General features: G+C 43.4%; 2 protein-coding genes across 2 annotated transcripts; one reads left to right on the top strand and one right to left on the bottom strand.

Annotated features, from left to right (window-relative positions):
* The first annotated feature begins 773 nt into the window (after positions 1 to 773).
* Positions 774 to 4,293, top strand: ppm1nb (protein phosphatase, Mg2+/Mn2+ dependent, 1Nb (putative)). The gene is made up of 5 exons (XM_085363567.1): positions 774 to 1,188; positions 1,389 to 1,960; positions 3,416 to 3,533; positions 3,997 to 4,111; positions 4,209 to 4,293. The coding sequence occupies exons 1-5, from the start codon at positions 783 to 785 to the stop codon at positions 4,291 to 4,293; spliced, it is 1,296 nt and encodes a 431-aa protein (XP_085219693.1). The 5' UTR covers positions 774 to 782.
* A 2,922-nt stretch (positions 4,294 to 7,215) lies between these two features.
* kcnk12l (potassium channel, subfamily K, member 12 like) lies at positions 7,216 to 8,670 on the bottom strand. Its single transcript, XM_085363566.1, has 2 exons — positions 8,322 to 8,670; positions 7,216 to 8,216 (listed from the first exon to the last, which is right to left on the bottom strand). The coding sequence occupies exons 1-2, from the start codon at positions 8,668 to 8,670 to the stop codon at positions 7,216 to 7,218; spliced, it is 1,350 nt and encodes a 449-aa protein (XP_085219692.1).
* Between the last annotated feature and the right edge of the window lie 4,590 nt (positions 8,671 to 13,260).

The following is a 13,260-nucleotide window of genomic DNA, read 5'->3' as shown; positions in this document are numbered from 1 at the left end:
AGCAGATATTGCAAAAAAATACAGTCTATCTCCCGCCTAAAGAATGAACGCAGCTTTGATTTCAGGAAAAAACACCTGTGGTTTGAAGTGTATGTACTATTATTGTGTTTAATAAACAAAAAGATAAGGACAATATACGATCAGTTTAACAGGATCAACCTCCAACCTCTGTGTGTCTTCTTCAAACCATCTCACACTTTGTGCTGCGTGTCCGACAGTACTGTAATCCACAAGCCTATAATCCCGACCGATCAAAGGTTGAGATTAGGAAAGATGTGGGAGGGGCAGAGAGCTGCAGACAGGAGGATGGTGAGTGAGAGTGAGCGCAAACATGACAGTGGCAAAGCAAGCCAGGCAATGATTGGTGCGCACAAATAGCCAGCCAATCACAGCACGGGCAGGGAAAATAACAAGGCAAGGGAGAAGCTGGTGAAAGAGGGAAGAGCTATGAAAAAGCGAGGGAGAAGGTGAAATCTCAGCAGCACAGAGAAGAGGCCAAACAAGCAGGAGCGGAAGGATGATCGGAGGTGAAAGCGCTGATCAGTGAGGTCTCCAGAGAGGGAGAGGAGAAGAAAGAGATGAGCAGCAAGAGGGGGGTAAGCAGCCAGCACACACAACATCCATCAGCTCAGGCAGCCATGCTCTGAGCCCTGGAGCAGCAGGGCTACGCAGACACTGCACAGGCCCCACATCAGGCCTATAGCTCAGCCCTCCATCCCGGCCAGCAACACCGGGGCAGGGACAAGACAAGATTCCCTTCACAACACCTGTGCATAAAAGCCATGAGGACAGCCAGGAAGGGCAGTGTAGAGATGCCTGCGTTTGTGCGCCAGCTGGTGAAAGAAACAGAAAAGAGGGTCAGCTCTTTCTTCAAAGGGGGCCGTGGAGGAACAGCAGAAGGAGAGCAGCAAGGGGAGGGGGAGAAGGAGGAGGTCATCCCCAGCCCCTACCTAGACCGGCCAGTCCTGGACAAGCTCACAGAGGAGGGCTGCGCCCGCTGGGGCCTCACCTATGCCCTAGGAAGTATGCAGGGCTGGAGGGCCAACATGGAGGACTTCCACAACTGTGTGCCACAGCTGGGTGGAGAGCTAGCTGACTGGAGCTTCTTTGCAGTGTTCGATGGCCATGCAGGCAGCACGGTGGCTCAGTACTGCTCCCAACACCTTCTGGGTCACATCCTGGCTACGGGTGAGAGATCTGTTCAGTGACACCTGACAGTGTGTGTGTGTGTGTGTGTGTGGGTGTGTGTGTGGGTGTTATCTTATAAGGATATTATTTTATGAGATATTCAGAATTTTAAACAGGCTGGTGATTTTCCTTTGTTATTAGTCATCAATATGATGACTGCTATAGCTGCTGGGTTCAGAAAATACTGTTTGTGCTCACAGATGGAATAGGACCAGAAGATGACCCGCCAAAAGTGAAAGGGGCCATCGAAGAGGGCTTCCTCCAGACAGACAAGCACCTGCACTCTGTGGCCCGTCGAGAGGGCTGGGAGAGGGGCGGCACCACTGTGGTGGCCACTCTCATTTCGCCATATTACATCTACTTTGCCAACTGCGGTGACTCAAGGGCCATGCTGTGCCGGTCTGGGCAGGTCTGCTTCTCCACTGAGGACCACAAACCTTACAGCCCTCTGGAGAAAGAACGTATTGAGAGCGCGGGTGGCTCCGTGTCCCTCCAACGGATCAACGGCTCCTTGGCAGTGTCACGCGCTCTGGGAGACTTCGGCTACAAGGGGGCAGAGAACCGGACCCCGAGCCAGCAGATGGTTTCACCTGAGCCAGAAGTGTGTGTGGTGGAGCGCTCGCCGGCAGATGAATTCCTGGTGCTCGCCTGTGATGGCGTGTGGGACACCATCAGCAACGAGGAGCTGTGCGCCTTCATCCACAACCGGCTGCGTGTCTGCACCGACCTGAGGGACGTCTGCACTCAGGTCATTGACCTCTGCCTCTATAAGGTCAGCACTGTTACACATACTTACTGCATGCACTTGTGTTGCTGTTCAGTAGTCTGAATAACAAATCCTTTCAACTGATTAAAAACACAATTTCAGTTTCAAGCTGAGTTACATAATTTTTAATCAGCTTTGAATTTTATGGCTTCTAATCAAGTAAAGTAATCTACTACAAGACTGACTGTGTTTTTAAACAAAGACATAATGGACTGGATATTCATTTTGATATAAGGTAATGGGCTCTGCTTCCTCTTTTAAAGATAACCCTTTAAAAGTTCTGAGGTTGTAAAGGGTGCAGAGTCACACGTGGAAATATTTTCCTACTACATAAATGTTCATCTCTGCAACTAAAAACTTATCTTGAGGTAAAACTGTTTTAAATCAAAAATAAGCACGAAGTCACCATTAAAGTTTGGCCCATGTTGGTCCTGAGAACCCACTGAGTTTTAGGAAAAAACACGAGATAAAACAGAAGCAGACTAAGTGAACTTCCTCACTAATTCTATAGCACATGCAGCATATTTGTGAAAGGTGCTCCAAAGTCAATAAACACATCCATATATGGAAGCTTAGAATATAAAAGTTTTTTTTTAAATCCATAGATAAGTAATGTTCTTCTTAGAGTGTGCTAATGTAAGCTCTCAGGGTCACTTTCTCATGGAGCTGAGGGGAGCTGCAGAGTGAGATGACAACTGAGGCCCGAGCAGAGGCACATACAAGACGTGCGCCTTTTGTTAAATGTCTTGTTTTCTTCTTAGTTTAAAATGTCATGCCAGTCCTGTGTGGTTAAATGTGGCTTTTCCTGATCCTTTTCAGCAAGTTCTGCCATACGTATCAATCCATTTACAGCCTACAATTTAAAATGAACAGGATCTTTGGCTGAAATGGCAAAAGTTAAAAATTTAAAAAGCAAGACTGACCTCAGCTTAAGCTTTGGTTTAGTCTCACTGAGACTGCCGCTGCTGTTCATGGTACAACAGACTATCAGACAGCCTTAAAATAGACTGCAGGGGTGTCGGAACAGGTTACATCGCATTATTCAGGGTTCCCATGAGGCCTAATTACCGACACTCTCGCTCAGAGATTTTACAGAATGTTACAGGAATGTAACGAAAGAAAGTAGATATTGGATTAAAATTACTTGGCAGATTACAAGCACAGAAACACATTAAGATAAACTTGAGCCACATGTGCACTCTGTTGGGTCCTCATATCACGCTTATGTTACAGTGCTTCAGCTTGGATGTGCACAATGACCTCAAAATGTCATGCCTTCTTCCGCACTCCATTTCCATTTTGCAGCTCCCCTGAGTCTGTGTGACATTGGAGTGCAAACGCTGATGTGAAAAAAAAAAAAAGATCTATTTGTAAAACTGCTCAAGTGGGATGTTTCGTGAGTTGACATTTGTAAGGTCAGCCATCATTACTCACCTCTGCTGATGCCGTTTTGTTCCACAGGGCAGCTTGGACAACATCAGCATCATCTTGCTGTGCTTCCCTGGAGCCCCCCAGCTGTCAACAGAGGCATTACACCAGGAGGCTGAGCTGGAGGACCTGCTAGAGTCCAAGGTGGCAGGTGTGTGGGTAAAGATGCTTTGCAAAGGACAGTGACAACCTTCATATTAGCAACCTGGAGTCTGTTTTTGCCATGGTGTAATGTTTCAATTCTCTTTGGTGTTTCAATGGTTTGCAAAAAAAAAAGTTTGAACGATTTGTTAATCAATGTTGTTTTTCCAAGATAATTATTTAAATGATTTCTGACATCACGTGTCTTGGGTAAAAAACAAAAGCAAAACACCAAATCTGTGATTCTTGCCATGAACCTATTTACTTGTGAACACGGGCACTATCATTTATTCTGAGTAAGTCCCACATTTACCCTAGTGTGGTAAATACTCATTAGAAATCCTGATGTGTATTGATCCACAGCTGAAAATAGTCCTAAAAACTCTGCTCTTTACAGACTTTTGCCTAAATCTAAAGTGTCCAGTGTATATTAGAAGGAAACTCTCTAAAAATGCATCTTTCTTTTTAATCAGAGATTTATGATGAGCTGTGTGTCAGAGGGGAAGAGCCTGAGCTGCTGTCCGTCCTCACAGTTCTTGCATCCACTGTCATCCCTGGATTACCACCAGGTGGAGGCATACAGAGCAAGTAAGACACAAATGAGCATCTATGTGCATTTGTGCATGTAAACCACGTTCTGCTGGATGCAATAGTGATTACATTGTGTTACTTCTGTGTGTTACAGGAGGAACTGCATTATCTCTGCTTACTATCAACAACGTGATGCGCACAAGCCCATGATACCAAATGTGAGTGACAGTTACAATTAGGTCCATACGTTTTTGGACAATGAGACTTTTTTTTTGATAGTTTTTCCTCTCTGCACCAACGCAGTGGATTTTAAATCAAACAGTAGAGATATGATTGTAATGTTTCTTCAGCTTTAATTAAAGAGGCTTTACAACAGGATTTACAATAATGTGCAAACCACTGGTTACAGTCAAAAACAAGAATGCAGGATTAGACTTTGCCCAAAAAACACGGTTCTGTAAAAAAAAGAAATGTGTTATGGCATGGGCCTGTAAGGCTGCCAGTGGAACTGGGTTATTAGTGTTTATTGATGATGTGACTGCTGATAGAAGCAGCGGGATGAACTGTGAGAGTACAAAGCTGTACTCTCAGCTCAGGTTCAGCCAAATGCTGCAAATCTGATCAGGCAGCACTTCACAGTGCAAAAAGATAAGGACCTAAAGCATTGTGCAAAGGCAACCCAAGAGTTTCCTAAAGCACAGAAAAGGAATATTTTTCAATGGCCAATTCAGTCAACTGATCTCACTGGGACAGAGCATGCTTTTACTAAAGTGACTGAAGACAATAGTGATGGCAGAAAGACCCACAGTCAAGCTGCAAGTGAAGGCAACTGCAGTAAAGGTTTGGAAGAGCATCTCAAGGGAGGAAAGAGCATTTATTGGTGTCAGGGGCCTCTCTGTCTACAACCAAGCAAAGGATTTTTACCTGAGTCATAAAAACAATCCTCATATGCACATTTATGGTAAAACCATGTCTGCACAGTCAATGCAAACTTTTTTGATAAACCCCTTGAATTAAAGCTGAAAGGCTGCACTGTAATTATATCTTGATTGGTTGATGTAAATATCCACTGTCATGATGTAGAAAGGCAAAAAAACAACTAATGGACCTAACAATACAAGTAAAAAGACATTGTTATTACACAGTGAGCTCACTCTTTGTTACTTTATCTGTCTGTCTGTTCAGGGTCTGGGAGGCTCTTGAGAAGGCCAAGGGATTTAGATTTTGTCTCCAAAGTTCCTCAAAGGAAAGGGACTGTAATAAATGTGAATATTAAACCTGTTTTTTTTTTTCATGTGTGCAGTTTCACAACAAGACAATGGTGTTTGTTAGCAGCACCATCTTGTCATGACAAAAAAAATGCAAAAACAGATCTAGTAAAGCCTGATACTTTATATTTATACAAGAAAGATATTTTGTAAAAATGACTCAGAGACACTGACCCAGCAACCAAACCTCAACCTCAATAAACAGAAAGTGCAGATGACAAATTGAACTGAATAACAACCAACTGTGGCATAGTTCGTTTTCATTGGATAAAATAAGAAAGATTAGTACATGCAGGGTTGCATTTTGAAAATTATGATTTAAGACTGTACATATGTGTGTGTGCATGTGTGTGTGCGTATTAAAGAATGAACAGGTTTACCTTTCCTCTTCAGGAAACATTGTCACCATTAAATAAAACCTAGCATGCAGCTAACATGTGTCCATTTGTTGTGACAGGAAATGCTAGTAGTTCATGAGACAGCTCGTGGGGATGCGCACAATCTTTTTCCCTCGTTGCTGTGAGTGAAAGGCAAATAAACTCATTAGATATCTGACTACTCACAATTCATGTCACGGGATCTAAAAACGTTTTTGACAAAGTGTTTTACATTTTCAAAAACAAGAACAAAATATGTCAAATTTGAAATACCTTACAAATGGAACTAAAAGTCTCCCCCCTAAAATGCATCCCGCTGTGATTACTGTCTAAATTTACATGAATGCGTTCAGCATGTACACAATTTGCAATTCTTTCTAAACATATATTATTTCTAAACACATTCAAAGGTAAAGTTTACATGAAATGGGATTTTCTCCATGAACTGATGCCTTATTCCCCTTTTTTACAGCTGACAAAACAAACAGCACCAGAGTGGGTCAGTTTCTGGATGAGTTATTTTACTGCTTACTGCATTGTAACATTACGTCAGCGAGTCATTTTCTGTGTTACATTAAGGAAATTACATTAAGTGTCACTATTGTTTTAAATCTAAATAAAGAATATTTGTCTGATGACTTGCTGTGCTCGTTTCTTAAATAATTCATTTTGAACACAGTGAAGACAAAGTATGAGCGGCGACTGCCGAAAATGGGTGATTATGATTTCTATGGAAGTTTTTAACCTCACACTCATCATCTACTCACAAAAACCCTCCTTATAAATGAATGAATTACAAACGGCTTTTGTTGCATAGTAAAGGATTTCATCTAGTTACCTAAATCTTTCTCTCTGCTCTGCTGACGTGATCCTGTGACTATCTGCAAAGCCCTCGTTGACATAAGGACGTCCTCTAAGAGTCATGTTTCATTAGATCTCAATTGAAAACCCTGGATCTCTTTCATGATTACTCTGAATTTCAATGACGTCCAATTGAAAAATGTCTTTCTTGGTGCTTCTGAGCTCCTGCAGTTTGTTTGAGAAGCTCTGTTTAAATACAAATCATATTTGAACTGTTTTATATATGCAGCTAGTTATCTAAGAGGAGATATTTTGGTTTCTACGTTCACTAACCACCTTATGTACAACGTTGTCTTCTGAGGAGCTCAGGGAGGGGGACATGTGCAGTGTCCTTAAATCAGCAGTCCTCTTTAAGTGCTCCTTCAAAGCTTCTCTCATCTGATTGCGTTTCTGTGAGTCAGTCACTTCAGGACATCAAACCCCTCTTCAAATGATGCTGAAGTCTTTAACACATATTTGTCCTTTAACTTCCTCTTTCACCTCACCAAACAGCGTATGAACAATTATTTGCTGTCTACAGTCTGCTTTTCAGAATATTCTATTCTTGGATATTTTTTAATACAGAACAAATTACTCATAATAAAAAAACAATCCTAAGGAAATGTAAGGCTTAAATATAGAGAACCCAAAGAACAATTGAGGTGTTGTTATGATGCTATCTATCCACACTGGTTTCCTGTAAGCGATTATTCATAATCCCCAGTGCTCCCACACCACCAGAGAAACCATTCTGATGGCTGTAGCTCTGCCGCGGGCCCTGGTGAGCTGTTTCACTCAGCTGTTTCTGCAGCAGTGCCAGAGACACCTTGTTGGACACCATGAACTCATTCACTGAGATCATCTCCCCTGACAAACGACGCCCCACTTGTACTTCAGCCAACGCGCCCGCATCCGTCTCGCTGTCGCACACAGTCTCAACCGAGCCGTCTGTGTAGCGGTGGTGGGATGAGATGGGCTGCACGGCGTTGCGTTTGATGCGTTTTGGCCTAAAGTGTGCCAGTTGACGCAGTTGACGCCTCTGTTTGTGATTTTTGTTGTGGAGACAGGGGCAGCAGAGCCACCAGCAGCCAGGGGTGGAGCAGGAACAGAGCTGATGCTTCCCTGAGCAGACCAGCTTTCCCAGGATCCAGTTGAGAGTCTGCTTGATGACGATAGAAATGACGTTGAAAAGTGAGTAGATGCAACAAACCCCCATTAAGATGAAAAGGCAGTTTCCAAACCGGTAGGCCTCCTGAGATTCGTACTGCTGCCTCTGGCTGCTCACCAGGTCCCCGAAGCCAATGGTGCTGAAGGCCACGAAGCAAAAGTACAGAGAGTCCACGTAGCTCCAGTTCTCCATGGAGCTGTACAGAGTGGAGGCACTGCAAGCAATCACAACAGATGCTATCCCTAAGATCAGCATCACGTAATAGACGGATGGCTTCCATCCTTCCAGACTGTCCTCTTCACCAGATGACTCCTCCCTGCTCGACACCACCCCAACTCCAGCACACCTCAGCCGACGCTCATGACACCAGCGCATGATGTAAGCTAACATGGTGATGATCCTCTCCAGGAAGAGGTTAAAAAAGAGGATAGTGGCAGCACAGCCAATGAGACCATAGAAGATTAGGAATATTTTTCCTGCTATGGTTGCTGGTGTGGTCATGCCAAAACCTTAGAGAGAAAACACAAAATACAAGGTTAAATAAATGATCACAGCCGTGAGCAACATTCCAAAACTGAAGAAAAATCTGGAAAAAAAGTTAAGTGGAGACTTACCAATAGTGGAGACCACTGTGCCCACAAAGTAGAAAGCTCCAGAAAAGTCCCAGCGTGGCCTTAATGCGTCCACCCTGATGCCAGCTCCGTTTGCCTCCTCATACTGCCTCAGCAGAGTGTGCAGGGCGCCCAGGTTGACCCTGTATCTCCTGGTGAAGTTGTCCAGCTGCTGTTTCCACAGGAGGCGTGCGCGGAGCTCAAATGGGTGTTCCAAGGCTGAGAAGATGGCAGCTCCGCACAATAAGTAGAGCAGGATGAGTCCGGCCAGCAGGCAAAAACGAGCATTGTCCTCTTTCATGGGCGCTCTGGGGCAGCAGCAGCAGCTACCTGCAGCCCTCCTCTTAGCCATGAGCACAGCAGCAGCAGCGGCGGCACAGAGACACCACTGATACAACATGCACCGCCTCTGCCGGCGCTGCCAAGTCACAGACTCACCGTGCGTGTTACATGCATCAACAGGCACAAATATACATGCACTAGCAGAATGAAACTTCTGGTTTAAACACGCATGAATACATTTGGCTCTAACATCTCACAGGCAAGCTTTCTGAAGAAGTTTTTGAGGACAGGTTGATCGTTTTGTTGAAAAAATTTCACATCAGACGAAATATCTGTAATAAAATGAGCAAAAAAATAACAATGCAGATGCAGATTAGTCAGATGCGGTTGCAAAATCTTAAGTTTAATAGGTTCCTTTAACATGACAAATTGTCAGAAAACACTTCTTGTAAGTAGCAGTTTATGTCTTATAATCCACATAACATAAAATACTGAATGTTTAAAGTAAATAAAAACCACAGTACCTGGTCTCGCTGGCAGCACCGTTCACTTAAGCGCTGCAGATCTGCGTGTGCTCATTCCATGGATGTTCTGAACAATGACCAGCCAAAGGAAGCCTCTTGATTTTGTATCTGTGTGTGTGTGTGTGTGTGTGTGTGTGTGTGTGTGTGTGTGTGTGTGTGTGTGTGTGTGTGTGTGTGTGTGTGTGTGCAGAGACACTGTCTGATGTTTCATCTGTCAAACACTCACATCATCATCCCTCTTCTCACCGCCTCCTCCTCCGAGCACACCCTGATTGGTGCAGTCAACTCTTCATTTGTAAAAGTGCTTTTTTTTTCTTTTCTGTCATCAAACACCAGTTTAACATTAAAAAAAACCTCACGTTTGCGTCAAATAACTGATCGTGTGGTCATTTCCTTTCATCAAAGCATGGGACAAGAATTTCTTCTGATAAAGTAAAACTAACATTAACCTCTTAAGCCCCAAGCCTAACTGATCTCCGGCCTTTTGCCCCTGCATCAGGGGGCGTTGGGGCTTAAGAGGTTAAAAAAAACATTGTAGTAACAGGATTAGAAGCTTGCAAGTTCTGCTGAATTAATCAAAGTGGGCAAATTTTAGTTTCCCCTGCTTTCTTGTTGCCAGTGCTCAGGTGCCATTTCCACACCCACTTAGAGTGCTTTTTTGTTATCGCTGCAGACTGTGTGGGAGGATTTGTTGAGCATGGCTATCGGTTCCTCTGTCTGTTCGTTCCTTTAATCTTGTCTGGTGCTGCAGGTAAGGGCATGGGGTTCCCCGCGCCTGCCGACTAATGGCTGAATGTCAGCAGCAGGCAGGTGTGGAAAACAGACAGTCCATCTGCCTTGTCACGCAGAAAAGCAGCAAAGCAGCAAACCAACAATTTCTCTTGATGCTGGTGTTTCAAACGATAAAAAGCAAGATTTAAGGCAATCAGCTTTCACAAGCAAACAAGACGTAAAAGATCACATTTGTGGAAACTTGATCATTTTTTATTGATGTGAAATACTTAAAAGTGCATAAAATACTAACTACTTGCTTAGCTTTAAAAAGATAGAAGTGAAAAACGAAACATAGTGCTGACAACAATGCAACAAATAATCATCTACAGAAACAGTGACCCTGCTAACACAGTGATTTTCAGCTGGGGTAAGGTTGACTGTGTTCTCTCTTGGCTTTTCTTGTCTCTGTCCTCTCTCCTCCTGCCTTGGGCCCATGAATGTATTTCAGTAAACCTTGTTGAAGTAGATTTCCAATTCCTAAACTATAATAAACCTCCTCTGGTCTCTGTCCATCGGGACAGCAGGCCTGCTAGAGAGGCAATCATTGAGGATGCACAGATGTATCTTTTGCATTAGTATTTTTACCTGAAACATATAGAAGGAACACTGTATACAGCTGAAATTTACAAACTGTGGAGGGCAGATGGGGTCTTCAATCAGCTAGTCTTTTGTATGCACACATTCATTCGGGTATTTTAGATGATTTATTATGTGATCAAACATTCTGACCTTCACTGTCTGTGTGTGTTTTACTCTTGTTGTGATTATGACTAATTAATGTAACTGTTACTTATAATATGTATGTAACTTTGTAATTTTAACATGTTGTCGCCTCTTGGCCAGGACTCCCTTGAAAAAGAGGTTTTTAATCTCAATGGGACTTTTCCTGGTTAAATAAAGGTTAATAATAATAATAATTCTTTTTTTTTTTAAAGTCTAACACTGTTGTACCTCATAAATCAGATCTGAAAATGCAGCTGGTTAAATTCATGACGCGATCGTGACACACACATCAAACTGAGGATGTCTCATCTTTCTAACTGCTTGTTGTGTTGACTCCTCTCTCTTCATGTCGCTACCTCAGCAGAGTGAAGCTGACCCCCCACCCACTTGAAACGTAAAGGCAAATAGGCGGAGCGGTTAGTGCTACGTTTGTGCAGATTTGTGCAGGTAAAATTAGCGTTTGTGCTGCTACGGTTTCCGAGATATTAAACTTTATTTTATAGGTCATTCAAAGGTCACCATCCCCCCAGACTGCTCCAAAACGGGCCAAAATGGTCTACTTTTTTAGTGCTACGTTTGTGCTGGTTTGTGCAGGTAAAATTAGCGTTTGTGCTGCTTCTGTTTTAAAGATATTAATGAAAATGTAAAGGTCAACCAGCCCCCCCACATTACCCAAATCCAACAAAAGTGGTATCAAACGTTTGTGCTACGTTTGTGCTGGTTTGTGCTGCAAAGATTTTCGTTTGTGCTGCTATCATTTTAAAGATATTAATAACAATTTCTAGAGGTCATCAGAGGTCAACCAGCCCCCCCACATTAATTAAATCAAACAAAATGGGTGTCAATCAACTGTGCTACGTTTGTGCTGGTTTGTGCTGCTAAAATTTTCGTTTGTGCTGCTTCTGTTTTAAAGATATTAATGAAAATGTAAAGGTCAAAAGGTCAACCAGCCCCCCCACATTACCCAAATCCAACAAAAGTGGTATCAAACGTTTGTGCTACGTTTGTGCTGGTTTGTGCTGCAGAAATTTTTGTTTGTGCCGTTATTATTTTAAAGAGATTAACAAAAATTTCTAGAGGTCAACCAGCCCCCCCATATTAATGGAATCAAACAAAATGGATGTCAAACGTTTGTGCTGGTTTGTGCTGCAAAAATGTTTGTTTGTGCTGCTAACATTTTAAAATGTTTAATAAAATAACGTCTTGATGCGTGCTTAATCATCCAGGTAAGTAAATCCCAAAAGGTTGATTCTGTTCATCTGGACATTTTCAGTTGGAGAAACGTTTCGTCACTCATCCAAGTGACTTCTTCAGTCTCAGCTGACTGCAGGTTTCCCCAACCTTATAAACACCCGTGAGTGAAGTTGCCCCCCCTACCTTCTTCAAATCGAACAAAATTGATGTCAAACATTTGTCCTGCAAATTATTTTGTTTGTGCAGGTTATGTTTCCCTAATTTTATAAACAGTACATGTACAGTGAGAGAGAGATGTTACATCTGTCTTCACTTGCATCCCAGTCATAGAAGCGTTGGAGGTCGTTCATAAGAGATTACAGGATCATCCCAACCTCAGCAACAGGACCACTCTCAGCACTGATCAGTTGTGTTTGCTTTTGGAACTGTGTCTTAATTCCACCTATTTTGCATAAGGGTCAGTACAGGCAGAAATCTAGGTGTGCCATGGGTTCCCACAGGCCCCTGGTCAAAGTCACCAAACCAGTTCGTAAGCAGGTACAGGTGTGGCCAGAAGGGTCCTCAGAGGCACTGCTTTTCCACCACAGGCCGCCACACACGACAACACCACAGACTTTCAGGAATATACAGAAACTGTCACTGCCTAAATCCCAAAATGCATCGATGATGTCACAGAGACCAGGACTATCACTGTCTGGGCCAATCAGAAACCATGGCTCACAGGTCAGGTTTAAATGCTCCTAAAGTTGAAAAATGCAAGCCTTCAGAGCCGGGAATTAGGTGAGTCTAAGAACAGCAAGGGCAAACCTGTCACGCGGCATCAGCTACAGCAAAGCTTCAGCGACAGCAGAGATACTTGGAGGCAGTGGCAAGGAATACAAACCATCACAGACTACAAGCCCACTCTACAGACCGTGGTGACACAATCCCCAGACAGTGTGTGGAGATCCCTCCACCATCATTACTGAACCCAAGAAGTCATCTATCTCCTGCTTTAAGGACTACCGTCCTGTCAAACTCACCTCCATCATTATTAAGTTAAGTGCTTTGAACGGTTAGTCATGCATCAAATCAAATTATTGCTTTCCCCAACCTGGATCCATTTCAGTTCGCATACCGGTCAAAACGCTCAACCAATGATGGAATTTCAACTGCCCCTCACTCAGCCCTCACACATCTGAACACTAGAGACTCATATGTCAGAGTGCTGTTCATAGACTTCAGTTCAGCATTCAACACCATCATTCCCCAGCAACTCATTCACAAACTGGATCTGCTGGGGATCAGCACCTTGCTGTATAACGGGCTGCTAGATTTCTTGACAGGAAGACAGCAGACAGTACGGGTCAACAGCAACACCTCCAGCCCAAGAACACGGAATACGGGGGCTCCCCAAGGATGTGTGTTGAGCTCCCTTCTCTTCACTCTGCTGACCCACGACGAGA

The sequence above is a fragment of the Diplotaxodon limnothrissa genome, linkage group LG10, assembly GCF_057381915.1.
Source record: "Diplotaxodon limnothrissa isolate DT_005_m linkage group LG10, D_limnothrissa_male_GT1.1, whole genome shotgun sequence".
Taxonomy (NCBI): Eukaryota; Metazoa; Chordata; class Actinopteri; order Cichliformes; family Cichlidae; genus Diplotaxodon; species Diplotaxodon limnothrissa.
The sequence above is the reverse complement of the archived record's forward strand: the minus strand, read 5'-3'. Positions and strand labels throughout refer to the sequence as shown.

Coding starts and splice junctions, on each gene's coding strand:
- kcnk12l (XM_085363566.1), bottom strand. CDS start 8,670: ATGGCTAAGAGGAGGGCTGCAGGTAGCTGCTGCTGCTGCCCCAGAGCG. Junction 8,217..8,321: donor CACAGTGGTCTCCACTATTG/GTAAGTCTCCAC, acceptor TTTCTCTCTAAG/GTTTTGGCATGACCACACCA.
- ppm1nb (XM_085363567.1), top strand. CDS start 783: ATGAGGACAGCCAGGAAGGGCAGTGTAGAGATGCCTGCGTTTGTGCGC. Junction 1,189..1,388: donor GGGTCACATCCTGGCTACGG/GTGAGAGATCTG, acceptor TTGTGCTCACAG/ATGGAATAGGACCAGAAGAT. Junction 3,534..3,996: donor GCTAGAGTCCAAGGTGGCAG/GTGTGTGGGTAA, acceptor CTTTTTAATCAG/AGATTTATGATGAGCTGTGT.